The sequence below is a fragment of the Mobula hypostoma genome, chromosome 3 (genome assembly GCF_963921235.1).
Source record: "Mobula hypostoma chromosome 3, sMobHyp1.1, whole genome shotgun sequence".
In the NCBI taxonomy this organism is placed as follows: Eukaryota; Metazoa; Chordata; class Chondrichthyes; order Myliobatiformes; family Myliobatidae; genus Mobula; species Mobula hypostoma.
In genome coordinates, this window is record NC_086099.1 from 38,151,313 (window position 1) to 38,170,784 (window position 19,472).

The 19,472-nt window shown below is 38.4% G+C and overlaps 1 protein-coding gene across 2 annotated transcripts in view; it reads left to right on the forward strand.

The window, feature by feature from the left end:
• The window catches only part of parp8 (poly (ADP-ribose) polymerase family, member 8), a 376,390-nt gene that overhangs the window by 169,431 nt on the left and 187,487 nt on the right, over positions 1-19,472 (forward strand). The window contains exon 6 of one of the 2 annotated variants that reach the window (XM_063042902.1): positions 3,249-3,326. In XM_063042902.1, coding sequence (XP_062898972.1) covers positions 3,249-3,326 — 78 coding nt within the window. Of the gene's footprint in view, positions 1-3,248; positions 3,327-7,579; positions 8,032-19,472 lie in introns of those variants that run through there. The other variant, XM_063042903.1, reaches the window with a different exon arrangement.

Consider the following 19,472-nt stretch of genomic DNA (forward strand, 5'->3'; position numbering starts at 1 on the left):
GCCACTTCAGTCATATTCATTGGCACATGCTTGACCTGTGGCACGTGCTGGTCGTTGTTCTACTTGCTGCCTTTTGCAGTGCCAATGAAGCTCTTTCAGATGGATGTTGTTATGCCTGATCTCTTTTATATCCATCACCACGAGCACAACACTGAGAAGTTTTAGTTATTTTTCTTGAATGTTCCCGGCCTGTGATTACTTTCATTTCATTTTTATGTAATGGAAATCCTAGAGGGCATTGACCTTCATTGGTACATTTCACTGGCTGCATTAATTTTGTTGGAAATATCTCAAGGTGTCCCTGTGAAGCAGCCCTTTTGCTCTATATGGCCCACAAGTAAATGTTTAAAAATATATTCTGCTTACCTCAGCTTCCTCTATCATTTAGTTCACCTACCCCTAATTTTATAGTTACTCCAGCTCAATGGTACTCAAAGGAAATTTTATGATATGTAAAAAAAATGTCTTTGTACCTTTAAATATTTAAAAGTCCAATCTGTTTCTTGAGAGCATGAGAGTGAATTGATTATCTGTGTCTTCCCTGCCCCCATCCTGACTTAATTTAAATAAAATAGTTGAGATCGAAGTGTGTTGTGCTCACGTTTCAGATTCTTGACTTTAATTCCCACCTGAACCAAACTTGTTTGTTTTACGAGTTAAAATTAGCAAGTGTTCCAGCTTAAGCAATCAAATTGAAGAAATTATTCTTTATTTTTATTAACTAAGGGGACATTTTGTTCTGACACGTCTGAGATCCCCTGTTTTAATCCCACAAGGCCATTGTATCATTGAATGGTGGGAGTTTTACAGCACCAGATGAGGTCTTCAACACCTTGTATCCGTGCCAATTGAAACGGAGCCACCCAGAGTAAAAGTGCCTTTCTGTACTGAATCCACAGCTTTGCTCATCTACACCACTTCAAGCAGTCATCCAAGCACTGTTTACATGTGGTGAAAGTTTCTACATCTAGCACTGTTTTGGGCAGTGAGTTCCTGATGTCTACAACAAATGGGAAATGAGGGATAGATAGAAGAATTTTTTCACCTCCCCTCCAATCATTCTACCAATAATATTGCATGTGACCTACTTCTAAATATCTAAGCCTGTTATGATTTTGTACAACTTAGTTAGTCTCCTCTTAGATTTATCTTTTTACAAAAAAAACTTGCCTAATTTTTCTTCAAAGCTAATATTTTCCAGCCCTGACATAATTTCCAATGCTCTCTAATGCAGTCATTATTTTTTCTGTGAAGTGGTAGCCAGCACTGTATGGAGTTTTCTAGCTGCAGCCTCAATGGTGTTGTATGCAGTTCTAATTGGTGAACCATGCATACATTAAAATGATATTTTGGGAACGTCATTTTAGGAAGCAAAAACATCCTCAAAGGCAACTCGTTATGGGGTTTTGTGAACGAGTAACTATATCTCACTGTTCTCTTGATCTGTAGATCCGATACTGCCACTAACTGCACATTCTTGAGTAAGCACATCTTCTACTGGAGGGTCTCTCCCTGGTGATTAATAAATTAACTCAATCCCCTTAGCCTGATTTCCTTCATCTCTAAGAGATCTTGAGAAATTCATTTAATTGCAATAGTCCACTCCCCATCAGGTGAATGGCAAAGAAACTGTTGGTCAAGATAGCAGCTAGTTTTTTAACAGCTCATCTCATAGTGCTCTGACCTGGGAACATACCACATTAATGATGTCTTAACATAAGGGTGTCCTAATATTGTGATTTGGATTGTGAATTTTAATTCATCATTAGCAATATTTGGGGCACTTTTAACTTATTCCTTTTCCATAGATATGCAGAGCTTCACTGGATTAATATCACTGTCACAAAATCCCCTCTCCCACTGCCTCGTTTTATTTTCTAAGCCCCAACAAGGAGGCTAGAACTAGTTGTCCAATAACTTTATTGAGTTCTGTGACTTTTCCACTGTCTGTGTCTTAGTTATTACAGGGGTATCTGCAATCCCCCACCATTATACTCTACAGTCTACTTGTCAGAATTTGCCTGTAGTGGTGCCTTTTCATCCCAGTGGGACCATGTGGAGGTCTATAGCATAACAGTAGTGGTATAGCTTCTGAACAGGAGCAGGGAGGTACTACTGCAGTTGTACAAGGCCTTGGTGAGACCACACCTGGAGTATTGTGTGCAGTTTTGGTCCCCTAATCTGAGGAAAGACATCTTTGCCATAGAGGGAGTACAAAGAAGGTTCACCAGATTGATTCCTGGGATGGCAGGTCTTTCATATGAAGAAAGACTGGATGAACTGGGCTTGTACTCGTTGGAATTTAGAAGATTGAGGGGGGATCTGATTGAAACGTATAAGATCCTAAAGGGATTGGACAGGCTAGATGCGGGAAGATTGTTCCCGATGTTGGGGAGGTCCAGAACGAGGGGTCACAGTTTGAGGATAGAGGGGAAGCCTTTTAGGACCGAGATTAGGAAAAACTTCTTCACACAGAGAGTGGTGAATCTGTGGAATTCTCTGCCACAGCAAACTGTTGAGGCCAGTTCATTGGCTATGTTTAAGAGGGAGTTAGATATGGCCCTTGTGGCTACAGGGGTCAGGGGGTATGGAGGGAAGGCTGGGTTCTGAGTTGGATGATCAGCCATGATCATAATAAATGGCGGTGCAGGCTGGAAGGGCCGAATGGCCTACTCCTGCACCTATTTTCTATGTTTCTATGTTTCTATGTTTCTAAATCTATGATAGAAGAATGAACAATATTTGGTTTATGTGTTGACTGCAAAATCCTGCTTGTTATTAAGATAATTAGGGTGTAAAAGCCAGCTTTATAAATATGATTGCAAACACTGCTTTCAAGTTTCCTAGCTAATCAATTCTGTTATGTAATGTCTAAGGTTTATGTTCACATTTGGCCCTTTTTTCACTCTTGCACTGCTGGATTTTACTATGAATAGTGCTTTCCACAAGTATCCCTTTGTTGTTGCAAATTTCACAGGGTTCTTCTGGTTTCTGCCAACTGCGGCTATTTTCCACCACACTATTTCGGGTAGATGGATTCAAACAGCAAATTTGTGTGTGTGCAGAAATATTCCTTCAGTGTTGTCAGAGATTGTTCTTTCCTTTTGCAGGATCACTAGAAGTCTAATGGTTTGGTACCAGAGCAATCCATCTTTATTATCTGGTTTTTGTAGTTAAATGAAGAAGAATTACATTTTCTTCTAGTTTTAGTAAAATATAAACCATTGTTGGTTTTGTTTTGTATACAGGAGACCAGGCATACTTGCACAATAGAGGAAGATTCAGAAGGAGACAATGATTCAGAGGAATTTTATTATGTTGGTCAGGTGAGTAGGCTTCCAGTTATCTACTGATTGCAATCTGGGATTTGCAGATTTATGAAACAAATGCTGTGTCATTTTGATATAAATATGGATTTAATTTTAATTTTATCATATGTGCTTTCTAATTATTAAATAATATTGAGCAGGTATTCCCATCTGTATGCAGAAAATAAAAAAAATGAAAATTATTACCTGCTCTTAACATCTCATACAGCTTTGATGTAATTAAAATCAAAGATTATATCTACAATTTGGTTCAGCCAATAATTGATAGAATACTCTATATAATTTTACTTATTAAATTTATCTCATCTTGTGTTCTTCAGTTTCTGATATGTTCATGAAACAAGGTACTGTTTAAAAAAAATCCACTCATGATCTGTCTGAACTTTTGCTTAAAGTCTTAATGGGTATTGGTAAATGATTCCAGAAAATTAACGCAGTTACTGTGACAGTACTACTGGTGAAAACAAGGACAGAATCAATCTTATTGCTGATACCCTGTCCTGGTTTGTGTCACCAGCTTCATTGTGTAGAAGTTCATCTTTGGTGCTTCAACATTGTCTTAAACCCAGTGATAAAAGAAGTCTGTTGAAGTGAGTTAAAATGGTTCAAATGTGTTAGATATTAGATGTGATCTAGAATAACCAACAATTAAACATTTGAAAACTCGGTTTGACAACTTTAACTTTGTTCAATATTAAAATACCAGAGCTAAGTAAAATGTAGAGCTTAGTTTCCTACACCAAAAACATGGAAATAATCATCATATGAACCTATGTTATGATACAATAATCAATTTTAAATGTGCAATATGGATGTGTATTTAAAAGCTGAGCAGTTACCTTTCTGTTTGAATTAGCTAACTACATTATTATTAAAACTTCATTTCCAAGGCCTGGGAAAGAGATCAGCTCAATGACTCAGTACCTAAAGGTGTACACAATACTGGCAACTCCAGGGCTGTCCCGCCAGCAAGACATAGGTCAAGCAAAAAAAAGGCTGGCCTGGTCGGCTGCAAACCTGGTGGGGTGGTTGCTTACATGTGGATCATGGGGGAGTTCTTTTCTCCTGCCCTCCAAAATAAGTTATAGAGTTTTCTTTATTCTGGATTTTAGAGAGACAAGCACGTGAAGTAACACATCTCAACTGCAGATCTTGAATTGATCATATCTCCCAACACCTCTTCACTGATACTTAATCAACAGGTCCTACTATGGACAAGGATGTATGCAAATAGAATGGCTATCATTTGATTATTAACTTAGCCAATGTTCACTTTCTACACATGTTGGCCTCTATTTGGAAGCTCCCCCTTCTCCCCCTCCAAATACTTAAACCTTAAGCTGGAACCAGGTCCATTATGTTCCCATCTCACACAAACCTACCTGGCTTTACACATCCATCACCTTTGAGTGGGATATTTCTCAAATTCAAATGTGGCCCTTAGGTTAAAAATGGCTTGGTCTCACTTTCTTTGCTTTTATCTGCTGGGCCATTCATTTTGTTTCTCAGAGTGATGTCTCAGCTTCGCATGTCATTAAACACGGCCACTGTTTCTGCTAGTTGGCAAGTTGGAACGAAAGGGCCATCTATTTATTGTCAGTGAGAAGAAAGATGTGAAAAATATTTTTTCACATCTAGTAGTTAATTGGAGTATGGAGAATAGACAATATAGACATCTTTTATTTGAAAATATATAAGCATTCCAAGCAACAGAGCCGATGGGTATATGAGGAGGATTGAATTGGTTTTACAAAGAGGGAGTGCTGACATAATGGGCCAACTATCTCCTTCAGTTCTCAATCATTTTTAAGGATATTTCATTGTTAATTTTCATCTTTTAATCTATATGAGCTAGACTGGGACTGACACTGAGAAACTGTCCAGAATTTAACTTTTAAATAAACAGATGACATAAAAATAGAAAACTTTGAAATTGCAAAAACAATAAACAAACAACAGAATTAATTTATTTGTCAATTATGTAATTAATTTGAAATTGAAATTCTGTTTGCCCAGCCCATTTCATTAATTTAAAAATATGCTGTTTGATGGACATTTTGAAAAGAAGATGGTTAACCCCAAGTTTATAATTAAATACTGTTTTATTCTTGAAGTAAATTGCTCACATGTGCCCCAATCATGCCAGTAAGAAATTCCTGTACAGAGGGATGCACAGCATTATTTAATCATGTACTTGCACAGGTTAATGACTCTGCATTGTGAAAGGTCAAAGGTTTGTGTGTATGCTAACCAAGTATTGGTGCACTCTGGGAAGAACATATAAATGACAATTGGAGGACACCATGGCATCGTAGATAGTGGTGCTGCCTCAAAGCTTCATCCAGGTTAAATCCTGACCTCAGCCCTTGACTGTGTGGAGTTTGCACGTCTTTCCTGTGGCTATTATAAATTGTCTTACACTTGTGCCAAAGATGCACTTGTAGGTTAATTGGCCATTGAATTCTGTCCCTAGTGTGGGCAGATGACAGGTGAATTTGGGAGGAGATACTGGATGTGATAGAATGGATGGCAAGAAAATAATTGTAGAAGTGGGATGAATGGATTATTCTGTTAGCTGGTATAAACTCAATGGTATAATTGGCTTCTTTGTATATTAATAAAATATTGAATAATGAGTTAGTAGTATATGGATTAAATTTTAGCTGAAGGATAGAGAATAAAATGCCGTGATAAATGATTGCCTTTCAGATTGGGAGGTGATAGACACCAATTCTCTCAAGGGGAAGATCAATAGTTCATCATGGGTTAATGAACAGAAGGTCATTCACTGTTCTACATCAATCATTTCAACATTGTTATGCAGAGTGAAATTTCAAACTTTGCATCTTACAGTAAACTTGAATGTGTGGTCAGCAGTAATAAAAAAAGAATAGACTGCAAGAGAACATAGATAGCACACTAGGCCGATGAGCAGCAGATGAAGTTTAATAGAGAAATATGAAGAGAAACATTTTGACAGATCAAGCGAGATAAGAGGATAGTTATTTTGCAGAGAGATTTCTCTTCAGCCCTATTGAGCTTCTCATTTAGGGGCAGTACTTCCTTGGATTTCCAAAGTTAACTTGAGCAAGCCCAGTGGGAGAAATGGCTACTCACAGAAAGAGTTGTAAATTTTCGATGTTTCAAGCAAATTAATTGTTTTAAGTATGTGTGTGCTTATACTTTTAATTGACATTTGATAATTGTTTTCATTGTGTTTTCATTGGTAATTGGTTTATTATTGTTTACTGAGATACAGTGAAAAAATGTTTTGCATGCTGGGTGGATCAGAAATATTGATTTTAATACTAAGGGTGAGGGAGTTTAATCTTTGAGAAAAAAACACACACAGAATACCTAAGGCACTCAGCTGATCAAGCAGCATCTATGGAGAGGAATAAGCAGTCAACGTTTTGGACTAAGGCCCTTCATCAGGACTGGAAAGGAAGGGGGAAGAAGCCAGAATATGAAGGTGGTGGGGGAGAGAGTACAAGCTGACAGGTGATAGGTGAAACCAGGTGAGGGGGAAAGTGAGTGCATGGGGTAGGGGAATGAATTAGGAAGCTGAAAGGTGATAGGTGGAAGAGCTAATAGGCTGAAATAGAAGGGATCTCATAGGAGATAGTGGACTATGGAAGAAAGGGAAGGAGGAGTAATGAGGGTGGTGATAGGCAGGTGAAGAGAACAGAAGGGCTTAGAGGGGAGCCAGAAAAGGGAATGGAAAAAAGAGAGAAGGGAGAGGGGAGATACTTCTGGGAGTTACCTTTGAAAATGTAGCTGAGGAAGGCAAAAACTTCTTGTCTCAACATGTGAAGCAATGGCTGGCAATTGGTGAGTGTAAATTAACTGGGAACTTGTGTGAATTGACAGAGAATGAAGGCAGAGTGCAGCTGAGATCGTGAAACTGAACTGGAAGGTATGCTTACACAAGAAACAGTGTGGAAGCAAATTAATTGAAAGTGACAAATTACGCATTACTTAGCCAGTTGAGAAACTTGTGTGGGAAGTCAGGAACCTATGTTTAGATGCTTATACAGGTTGAGCACCCCTTATCCAAAAATCCAAAAACCTCCGAAATCTGAATTTTTTTGACTACTGACCTGATGCCACAAATGGAAATTTCCACAAAGTGTTGGGAAGGTTCCAAGACAGATCTGTGCACAGCAGACAGTTCTGAGAAGTGACCTTACATACACTGAGTGGAGTCCTGTTTGAGCAAGTTTGTTTTCAGCTGTCATCATAGCCAGACCTCCATACACTACTCACAGTGAACACCATGTGTCTGTGCTTATTCTCTGCTCTATGCTGTGAAGAGATTGTTGAAAATGTCAAGAAGGCCTGCAGTTACCCCTATGGGTAATAGTGAAAAGAAAAAGAGAAAGCTTTTATGTTTATCTATAACACAGAATGTCAAGTTGTTGGAAAAACTTGACAGTGGTGTAAGTGTGAGGGATCTGACAGAGAAATATGAAGTTGGAACAACCACCATCTACGACATGAAGAAACAGAAGGACAAACTGTTAAAGTTTTCTGCTGAAAGTAATGAACAGAAGTTAATGAAAAATAGAAAAACACTGCGTAAATCCAAAAAAAGATCTGAATTGTGTCTTTGTTGTTGTTCAACGGCTGATTCAAGAATTTTCCCGACGCCACTCTGCTGATTTTGTTACCCTGCTCACTTTATATTTTCATCACATTAATGGTATGTAGTAATTGTACTGTTATGTACAGTGCATATGTGTCATGAACAAATCTAAGACAAAAACTGCTTACCGGTAGCTGCCAATTAACTACTGACTGTCCATCCATCTGGGCAACCACGATATTGATAGTTTCACATACACATTATTTCTTTAAGCAAAAATTATTAAAAATATTATATAAAACTATCTTCAGGGTATGTGTTTAAGCTGTATATGTAATGTAAATGGATTTCGTGTTTAGACTTGAATCCCAACCCCAAGCTATCTCATTATACAGATGCAAATATGCCAAAATCCAAAAAAATTTCAAAATCTGAAACACTTCTGGCCCCAAGCATTTCGGTCGGGGCTGCTCAACCTGTAAGTGTTTACTCAAAGCAGCTATCAACTGGGGAAAAGAAACAGGTGGCTAACTAAAATGCTTATAATGCTTTAAGAAACACTTTCAGAGACAGTGCTTCTTGGTTATTTAAACAATTTACAATAGGATTTGACAGCAATGTGTGGCATAATAGTATAATTTTCTTCTGAAACTGGCATTTAAGTGCAGTCCAAGCTAATTCAGTGAAAGTCTCTCTGCTGGATGCACGCTTGTTTGATGAAATTAATTTGTAAAGGTTACTGCATTGTAGCAAGACAAGCCCATCATTCTAACTATTTGTTGCTACCTAACAATGTTACCGAGCAGAGAAAAAGATTAGGATTGATTGAATGAAGTGTTATCAGAACAGAGTGAAGGAAACTCAACTCTGCATCGAATTCAGATTGTAGTTCACCTCAAAGTGCTGTGTGTTGACACTCAATGGGTTGAGAGATAGTTATATCAAATGTATTCTTCTGTTGACCAGAGCTCCCAGTAGAACTCTGTTGAACACCACGTCGAACAACTTAAAACTAAAAACATGTTGCAGCATTATGAGAATGTGCCTCTGCAGTATTACGTAAAACACCACTGACTGAAAATTTTTTAATGGCAGCCTGTGATCTTGCATAACAAAGAATCACACAGATGGAGTAGGAATGCATTTGCATTTCTGTTTAATATGCAGTGTAGTTTTATCAATATCATCAAGGTATTAGGCTAAATTATAACAGTGGTGTTTTAGCACCTGGCACAGAGATAAAATATGCCAGTTTTGATTTTAACATTAAGCTGCAAACATTTCTATGATTGTGAAGAAAACACATGCACCTCAACCTTTGCAGCAGTTGTTTGAAAGTCACTCGGGAATATTACATTGCACAATACAGGCTCAGTTAAGTTTTAAAATTGAATCACTATTAAATTACATACTGAATGCGTGAGGGTTTCCTTGTCTCATATGGTGACACTGCTTACAAGTATTATCTGAGATCAATTTCAAATCAAACGTTCCTGCTCAAAATGTTTTTATCAAAGAAATGAGATTCTTGGACACAACTGTAAATATTCTGTTCTCAACAAGGTTTGAAAGTTCTACTTAAACCTTCTAGGTACTGGAAACATGACTAGCTCCAAAGGTCAGGGGTAGTGTAGCTTGCGATGATGGCAGTGGGGTGGGGGGTGGAAGAAATCATATTATATGTCGGTACATTTTAAAAATGAAAGAAGTTAGAAAATTTGTTAGCAGAAAATATAAAGTTAAATGAATAGGACTGAATAATGGGAATAAGAGTTAATTGTGGATTTATCAACCCCCAGGGTAGGATAACATTGGCAATAGCATCAGATAAGATAAAGGTATATATTAACAATGATGAAACGAGGTACATAAGTCATGGAAAATATGTGAGCTTGTGAGGACAATAGAATTCAATTTCAAAATACTTTGGAAAGTAGGGCCACTTAAGGAAAACAACAAAAAAGAGCAATAAAAACAAATTTCTAGTTGGAAAATTTGGAAGGGGTTGATTTGAACTTTTGGTCTTTGACTGGGTAATATGTTGGCAGCCTGCTCGTTTTAGGCCAGACTCTGCAGTGAAATATATTCTGTAATTCTCTATCGTTTTTTTTTATTTGATCATCAAATTGATCATCAAGAGATCAAATTCTGTTTGAGCTGAAAGCCAGCCGAGTCTGAAGTTGAATTTGTGAAGAGGTCCAGTGTTTGAGAGAAGTGTTTTGTCACACTGGAAATAATATGAGGTTCCCAGTATTAAAACACAGACTATTATTTTACTTGATTGATATAGAAATAAAGAAATAATCTGCAATCAGTAATTAGAAAGTCACCAGTTATTGAGTGACCAATGGAACACAACACCACAGTTGAGTTACTGTAAAACCATTCACTTTACTAATGCAGCCAGGGGTCAAATGTGCATTTATACACCACATTTAATCTATTTAAAGCAGTGTAAAGTGCAAACAAATCATGAATTATTATTTTATTTTGCATTTTTTGAAGTGATGCTACTTTTCTTTTGCAACGGGTGCCACGGCAGTGTAGCTGTTGGCACAACGCTATTACCTTAGAGTTCAAACCCGATGCCTCTGTAAGGAGTCTGTGGACATTCTCCCTGTGGAATGCATGTTTTTTTCTAGGTCCTGCAGTTTCCCCGCACAGTCTAAAGATGTACTGGGTAGGTTAATTGGTCATTGTAAATTGTCCCGGGATTAGGTTTGGGTTAAATCAGGTTCGTCAGGGGCTGTGGGGCACTGCAGCTTGAAGTACTGGAAGGGCCTATTTCACGCTCTATCTCTAAATAAAACAAAGAGATAAATAAATAAATAACGTGGATGTAAACAGTTGTAATGTACTGTGATGTGAGACTAGTGCTTTTCAGAATCTTTGTTTTGCATTCAGCACAGTTACTAATATGTTACTTTCCAGGTCCACTGCTCTAAAATATGCAGTAAGTAACAGCTAGTTCTTATGGAACAGAGTCTTGATAGACCAAGGGCCTGTAGTTCTAACCCTTCCAGAATCTTGATCCAGATCTTGAGGGCCAGTGTCTCTGCTGCTCTGCATCCTTCAGTGGTGTGGCAGGGTCTTAGCAGCCACTGGGCCTTGGCTGGCATGTACAAAACCTACAATCCATTATCTCATACCCTCCCCTTTTGCTGCGTGTGCACAGATGTCAATGCTCCAATGAAGGTGCATGAAATGATTAGGACCATCTCCTTCAGATGGCAAATTTCACCACAGCAATGCTTGTATACAATTACTATTTGGATTAGCTTCATACATTATCAATTATAGAGAAATATATACTTCAATATGGAACATAGACATCCACAGCACATTACAGGCTCTTCGGCCCACAGTGTTATGCCGACCATGTAACCCATTCTAGAATCTGCCTAGAATTGCCCTACTGGTTAGCCCTCTATTTTTCTAAGCTTTATGTGCGTATCTAAGAGTCTCCGAAAAGATCTTATTGTAACCGCCTCCACCACTGTCGCCAGCAGTGCATTCCACGCACCCACCACTCTCTGTGTGAAAAGCTTATCTCTGAGATCCCCTCTGTACCCACTTCCAAACACCTTTAAACTGTGCCCTCTCATGTTAGCTATTTAAGCTCTGAGAAAAAGCCTCTGACGATCCACATGGTCAATGCCTCTCATCATCTTATACACCTCTATCAGGTCACCTCTCATCCTACGTCGCTCCAAGGAGAAAAGGCCAAGTTCACTCAACTATTCTCATAAAGTATGCTCCCCAATTCAAGCAACATTCCTGTAAATTGCCTTTGCAATCTTCCTAGAGTGAGGTGACTGGAGCTGAATATGATAAATAATGCTGATGAATGCAGGTGTAACAACTATGAGTTGACACCCTAATAAAAGACACTGATTATACTGTTTAAAAAAATGAGCTTACCATTGTCAAAATTGTAGAGGAATCCTGGAAGAAAGTGTCATACTCTCAGCTTGTTCTCCGAGTGTGAATTTCAAGAGCAATCCACAACCACAGCTTACATTTAACATATGAAATTCGTTAACTAAATGCAATCTATTCAAGCAATGAAAATGGTGAGCTGTAAAATAAATAAAAACACAAACATTGCAGGTTCTAATTGGATAGAATTCAAGATTGTTTAATGTCATTTCCAGTAAACAAGCGTAAAGGAGAATGAAATAATTGTTACTCCAGATCTGATGCAGCACAAAAAACACAATAAATATAAATACATAAGATAGCTCATATAGATAGATTGCTCATATGTACATTGAGTGATCCTATGTACAGGAGCTTCTGTACAAAAGGTAACTCCGACAGGAAATGCTAAAGTAGTAGTGGTTGGGGGTGTGGTGGGGTGTGTTAGTGGATGGAGGTGTTGATCAGCCTTACTGTTTGGGGAAAGTAATTGTTTTTGAGTCTGGTGATCCTTGCATGGATGCTACATAGTCTCCTCCCTGATGAGAGGTTGTGCGAGGCGTGCACTCCCAGGAGTCTGAAACTGTTATCAGTTTCCACTACTGTGCTGCTGATGTTAAGAGGGCTGTGCGTGGTGTGAGTTCTCCTCAAGTTGATAACTATTTCCTTTGTTTTATTGATATTGAAGAAGAAGTTATTTGCCTGGCACCAGTGCTCAAGTTCTTCCACCTCCTCTCTGTAGGCCATCTCATCGTTGTTGGTGATGAGTCCCACCACTGTCATGTCATCAGCGAACTTGACAATGTGATTACTCAGGTTTTTGGCTACTGCCCCATGTTGTTAAGGCAACCACATCACTGAATCATCCGAATACTGAAGTGTAAAGTGTTTCTCTGAGAGTGCTGCATGATGAATTCCAAATTCTGAATATAAACAGTGAAAGTAAGAGGAAAACTCCAAGTCCTGCTATTCTGTGGAGAATTCTGTGCTCCAAAATCTCATGACTGCACCAGAATCTAAACAGCCCAGCAAGTTGTCTTGAAAAATTAAATTATTTCATGAAATGACAGAGAGGATCAATAAGGGGACTACAGTTGAATTTTTTTGCATGGACTTTTAAAATCCATTTCATAAAGTAGCACAAAAAAACGTATGAAATCTGTGAGTTTGAGGAAACTTGGCTCAAGGCTGAGAAGGAAATAGCTGGGGAAGTATATCCGATAGTCTTCCCTGCCGTCAATGTTAGAGTTACTGCTCTTTCAGTCTGTGTATTAATTATATAAACCTGTAAAGTCTGCAAATGGCAGAAGTGTAATAAACAGTGAAAATGGTCATGAAAATTAAGAAGACTGTTGGGAGGTAGTAAAATAATATGGTTGTAATTGCAGCCAATACCTCTGAACTTCACTCACTAAGTTGCCTGATCCTGACTTGCAGTGATGCTTCTGTGGAGTTTGGAATGTAAAGCAAGATGCTCAATGGCTTTCAGCCCGAAACGTCGACTGTACTCTTTTCCATAGATGCTGCCTGGCTTGCTGAGTTCCTCCAGCATTTTGTGTGTGTTGCTTCAATGGGTCAGGTAGCATCTGTGGAGGGAAATGAAGAGTTAGCCAAGACTCCTCATCTGGACTTTTAGTCCAGCTTCATGTGTTTTTTTTTTGCTCCAGATTCCAGCATCTGCAGTGTTTTTTTGTCTCCTTTCTCTGAAGGTTGCCCTGGACTGTATGGATTTTTTTCCAGGTCCTCAAGGTTTCTTACACATCTCAAGCACAAGTGATTCAGTAGGTTAACTATTCATTCTTGTACACAAGCGTAGTTGTAGAATCTGGGGGAGTTGATGGGACTATTGTGGAGAATGAATTAGAATTACTATAAACTGGTGTCTGATGATTAGCCCAATCTTGTTGGGCCAAAAGGCTTTTTATATTGTTTGACTCCATGATATCCATGTCTAGAATGGTGGAACAAGCTTAAGATGTACAGTTTGGGAGAAGAAAGAAAAGGGTAGACTGCTTTCTAAAAGGTGAGAAAATTTAAAAATCTGAGGTGCAAAGGGTCTTTGTGAGTCCTCTGCAGGATTCCCTAAAGGTTAATTTGCAGGATGAGTTGGTGGTCAGGAAAGCAAATGCAATGTTTGTATTCATTTCAAGAGGACTAGAATATAAAAGCAAAGATGTAATGTTGAACATTTATGAAGTACTGGTGAGGCCTCACTTGGAGTATTGTGGGCAGTTTTGGGTTCCTAATCTAAGAAAGGATGAGCTGACATGGAGAGGGTTCAAAGGAGCTTCACGAAAATGATTCCAGGATTGAAAGGCTTATCATATGAAGAACACTTCATGGCTCTGGGCCTTTACCCACTGGAAGTCAGAAGAATGAGCGGTGACCTCATTGCAACCCATCGAATATTGAAAGGCCTTTATGGAGTGGTTTGGGGAGGATATGTCCTATGTTAGGGGAGTCTAAGACCAGAGGACACAGCCTCAGAATATAGGGGCATCCTTTTAGAATGGAGATGAGGAAGAATTTCTTTAGCCAGAGAGTGGTGAATCTATGGAATTCTTTCTCATAGTTGGCTGTGGAGGCCAAGCCATTGAGTACATTTAAGACAGAGGCTGACAAATTCTTTATTAATCACGGCATGAAAGGATATGGAGAGAAGGCAGAAGACTGGGGGCTGAGACGGAGAATGGATCGACCATGATGGAATGGTGGAACAGACTCGATGGGCCAAATGGCCTGATTCTGCTCCTATATCTTATGTTCTTATGGTCTTATCAGACCATAAAACATAGAAGCAGAATTAGGCCATTCAGCTCATCAAGTTTTCTCTGCCATTCCATCATGACTGATTTATGTGTATTCGTGTTCCCTTGTTTCTGTGTAAGATCAGTGACAAAAACCAAAGGAATTTCAGTCATTTTTGGTTGATAGGTTTTTGTTCATGGAGGGGGTACATCTGGATTGCACTATCCTGGAAAGATACTGGAAGCAGATTACTTGTTGGAGGGAATTCGAAGTATGTTTGAAAAGAAAAAAAGAAAATCCTGATTATAGTTCTGGCTCTATTTGATTAGCTCTCCAGCAGAGTAACAGTAGATTACCCTCAAAAGTAACTTCTCTGGTCTCTTAAAGGGTTGATAGTTCTGTGTGTTTCTCACTTCTTTTCTATTTTAACTATAATTTTCTACTTTTTATAAAACTAACCTCGTTGGCCTTTAAATTATAAGAGAATACTGTAAGTTACCAATGAAAGACAAGATCTCAGAGATTCAATTAAGGTGCAATTTTGATATTATTGTATATATAAAGAATGGCCAAGTGGACTTCATTTTGTGCAAACTAGCCTTTAGACTGTAAGCAAAAGCAACATAATGGACAACAACACGGGCAACTATATTTTGCAACAGTTAGTCGCTAGTGCCGGGAGTAGAATTTAAAAATAGAAATGCATTGTACCTCATTTACAAAATCTTGCTATATGTTTCTGAAGTATTCTCAGATTATTCATACCAACTATGTCCTTGATTTCTCATGCTTAACCAGGGTAACTTAGCAGGAAGCAGGGCAAAAGCCAAGCAATTGTACATAAAATGGATTTCTGGCAGAGGTGCCACAGTTTCAAATAAAGTCAAGTTAGGTCACATCTACTTTCTACAATATAAGCTTCAAAGCAAAGTAAGGCTTCAGTGACAGAAACAGAAAATATTGGAAATGTACAACAGAGTTGGCAAATTCTGTGGTGAAGGATACAGATAACTGGTGAACAATGAATCCATCGACATTATCACTAGGTTATGTTATTGCACCACTTGTTTAATATTTTTATATTTCTCATTGTAATATATAGCATATTTTCATGTATTGCACTGCTGCTGCAAAATGACCAATTTCATGAAATATGTCAGTGATTATAAATCTGATTATGACTCTGAGAGCTATATTTCAGGTCAAGAAAATTCCTATTGTGAAATGAGTTTCTTTTCAAAGCTTGTAACAAAAATATCTCAGGAATTAGACAGTGTGCCTATCAGTCTTCTATCCCTAAGGCTGAATAGCTCTGCAGTACAAAGGCGTTGATAAAAATTTCTCTATGTGGCTTTATCCCAGTGGCAATATTTTGCAACACTTGTAATAATTATACAGGTTACTTATATCAGCAAATCCAGAATTTATTTACCAAAAATTAATTTGTTCAGTACATGAGTGGTGATCTTCCTGAAATGCACAGTATTGATGTATCATTAACTGATTGGTTAGGTGCTTAATATCCCATGGCTGCAAATGTGACAGGAGATCGAGTTTGCCACAATTTTTGCAATCAGCATGGGTCTTGAATTATTCAGTTTTTATTTTTGCTTCAGCTTACAACTTGAGTTTTTTTATTATTGTTATTATAAATATTTGACAACTCAGGTATTTTTTTAAAGAAATAAAAGGTAAATATTTCTATTTTCAATTAATTTAATAATTTATAACAACTCAATTTATAACAACCAGAAGTAAACCTAGTTCGCTTCTCCATATTCAAAGTAACCTAGCACCATGTTTTTTTTTAACTATTCTGGGTCTTCTTCCACTAAATTCTCCTTAACACACCACTAACTGGGATATTTTGTTATACTCGGCAGTAATTTATGTACATTATTAATTTTTTAAACCTGCATTCTTAAAGCAATACTAATGCTGCCTATTATCAGATATATTTGAACCAAATAAAAAAACAGCATTGGTAAATAGGTCCTTGGAGGTGTTACTTTGGATATTGGTTAAACTGATAAATCGAAGCCCTGGTCTGATTTAAAATTGTGACATTGTATTGCTTTACAGGATGGTAGGAGCTCAGTTCATCCTTGTGGGAAATTTAATCTTTGAGTAATCTTAAACTTCATCTTTAATTTTACTTTATTAACCTTGTAAAATTCTGCTCTTAATTACATTCATAAGAAAATAGTCATCTATAGATTTCAAGTGAGAAACTTATTAAAACAAACTTTTTATATTATTGTGGCTATTCATTAGGAATGAGTCACTGCTTCTGTTTTTATATACCATTGATAAAACAGTAATAGCAGTTCTAGAAATTTAAGAGCAGTCAACAAGTCAGTTTAATCCACAAATGACATGAAGAAAAACTTGTTTTAAGTAGCCTTAGGATAGTCTTAGGTGCTGGAATATAAAGTGTGTAGTAATCAAAAGGAATTCTTTGGTCTCGTGGTGGAGGGATAGGTGAGAGTCTTGGGGGAGGGAATTAATACTTGGATTATTGGTTGTATCCAGGCATGAGAGCATGATGAAGTGAATATTTCCTTGGCAGATATAGTTTGTCAAAAGGCATTAGACAGGCACATTGTTACCTATTGAGATTGGTGGGGGGGGATATTCAAACAGCAGGCTGGTCTTCAAGCGTTCAGTAGTGGAATTCAGATTCATTTATTTGTCATAGAACCATAGAAACTACAGCACAGAAGCAGGCCCTTTGGCCCTTCTTGGCTGTGCCAAACCATTTTCTGCCTAGTCCCACTGACCTGCACACGGACCATATCCCTCCATACATCTCCCATCCATGTATCTGTCCAATTTATTCTTAAATGTTAAAAAAGAACCCGCATTTACCACCTCGTCTGGCAGCTCATTCCATACTCCCACCACTCGCTGTGTGAAGAAGCCCCCCCTAATGTTCCCTTTAAACTTTTCCCCCCTCACCCTTAACCCATGTCCTCTGGTTTTTTTCTCCCCTTGCCTCAGTGGAAAAAGCCTGCTTGCATTCACTCTATCTATACCCATCATAATTTTATATACCTCTATCAAATCTCCCCTCATTCTTCTACGCTCCAGGGAATAAAGTCCTAACCTATTCAACCTTTCTCTGTAACTGAGTTTCTCAAGTCCCGGCAACATCCTTGTAAACCTTCTCTGCACTCTTTCAACCTTATTTATATCCTTCCTGTAATTTGGTGACCAAAACTGAACACAATACTCCAGATTCGGCCTCACCAATGCCTTATACAACCTCATCATAACATTCCAGCTCTTATACTCAATACTTTGATTAATAAAGGCCAATGTACCAAAAGCTCTCTTTATGACCCTATCTATCTGTGACGCCACTTTTAGGGAATTTTGTATCTGTATTCCCAGATCCCTCTGTTCCACTGCACTCCTCAGTGCCTTACCATTAACCCTGTATGTTCTACATTGGTTTGTCCTTCCAACGTGCAATACCTCACACTTGTCAGTATTAAACTCCATCTGCCATTTTTCAGCCCATTTTTCCAGATGGTCCAAGTCCCTCTGCAGGCTCTGAAAACCTTCCTCACTGTCTACTACATCTCCAATCTTTGTATCATCAGCAAACTTGCTGATCCAATTTACCACATGATCATCCAGATCATTGATATAGATGACAAATAACAATGGACCCAGCACTGATCCCTGTGGCACACCACTAGTCACAGAGAAGCAATTCTCTACCACCACTCTCTGGCTTCTTCCATTGAGCCAATGTCTAATCCAATTTACCACCTCTCCATGTATACCTAGCGACTGAATTTTCCTAACTAACTTCCCATGCGGGACCTTGTCAAAGGCCTTACTGAAGTCCATGTAGACAATATCCACTGCCTTCCCTTCATCCACTTTCCTGGTAACCTCCTCGAAAAACTCCAACAGATTGGTCAAACATGACCTACCACGCACAAAGCCATGTTGACTCTCCCTAATAAGCCCCTGTCTATTCAAATGCTTGTAGATTCTGTCTCTTAGTACTCCCTCCAATAACTTACCTACTACTGACGTTAAACTCACTGGCCTATAATTTCCTGGATTACTTTTCGATCCTTTTTTAAACAACGGAACAACATGAGCCACTCTCCAATCCTCTGGCACTTCACCCGTAGACAGCGACATTTTAAATATTTCTGCTAGGGCCCCCGCAATTTCAACACTAGTCTCCTTCAAGGTCTGAGGGAACACTCTGTCAGGTCCCAGGGATTTATCCACTTTAATTTTCCTCAAGACAGCAAGCACCTCCTCCTTTTCAATCTGTACAGTTTCCATGGTCTCACTACTTGATTCCCTCAATTCCGTAGATTTCATGCCAGCTTCCTTAGTAAATACAGATGCAAAAAACCTACTTAAGATCTCCCCCATTTCCTTTGGTTCCGCACAAAGCCGACCACTCTGATCTTCAAGAGGACCAATTTTATCCCTTACAATCCTTTTGCTCTTAATATACTTGTAAAAGCTCTTTGGATTATCCTTCACTTTGACTGCCAAGGCAACCTCATGTCTTCTTTTAGCCCTCCTGATTTCTTTCTTAAGTATTTTCTTGCACTTCTTATACTCCTCAAGCACCTGATTTACCCCCTGTTTCCTATACATTTCATACAACTCCCTCTTCTTCTTTATCAGAGTTGCAATATCCCTTGAGAACCAAGGTTCCTTATTCCTATTCAATTTGCCTTTAATCCTGACAGGAACATACAAACTCTGCACTCCCAAAATTTCCCCTTTGAAGGCTTCCCACCTACCAATCACATCTTTGCCAGAGAACAACCTGTCCCAATCCACGCTTTTTAGATCCTTTCTCATTTCTTCAAATTTGGCCTTCTTCCAGTTCAGAACCTCAACCCTAGGAC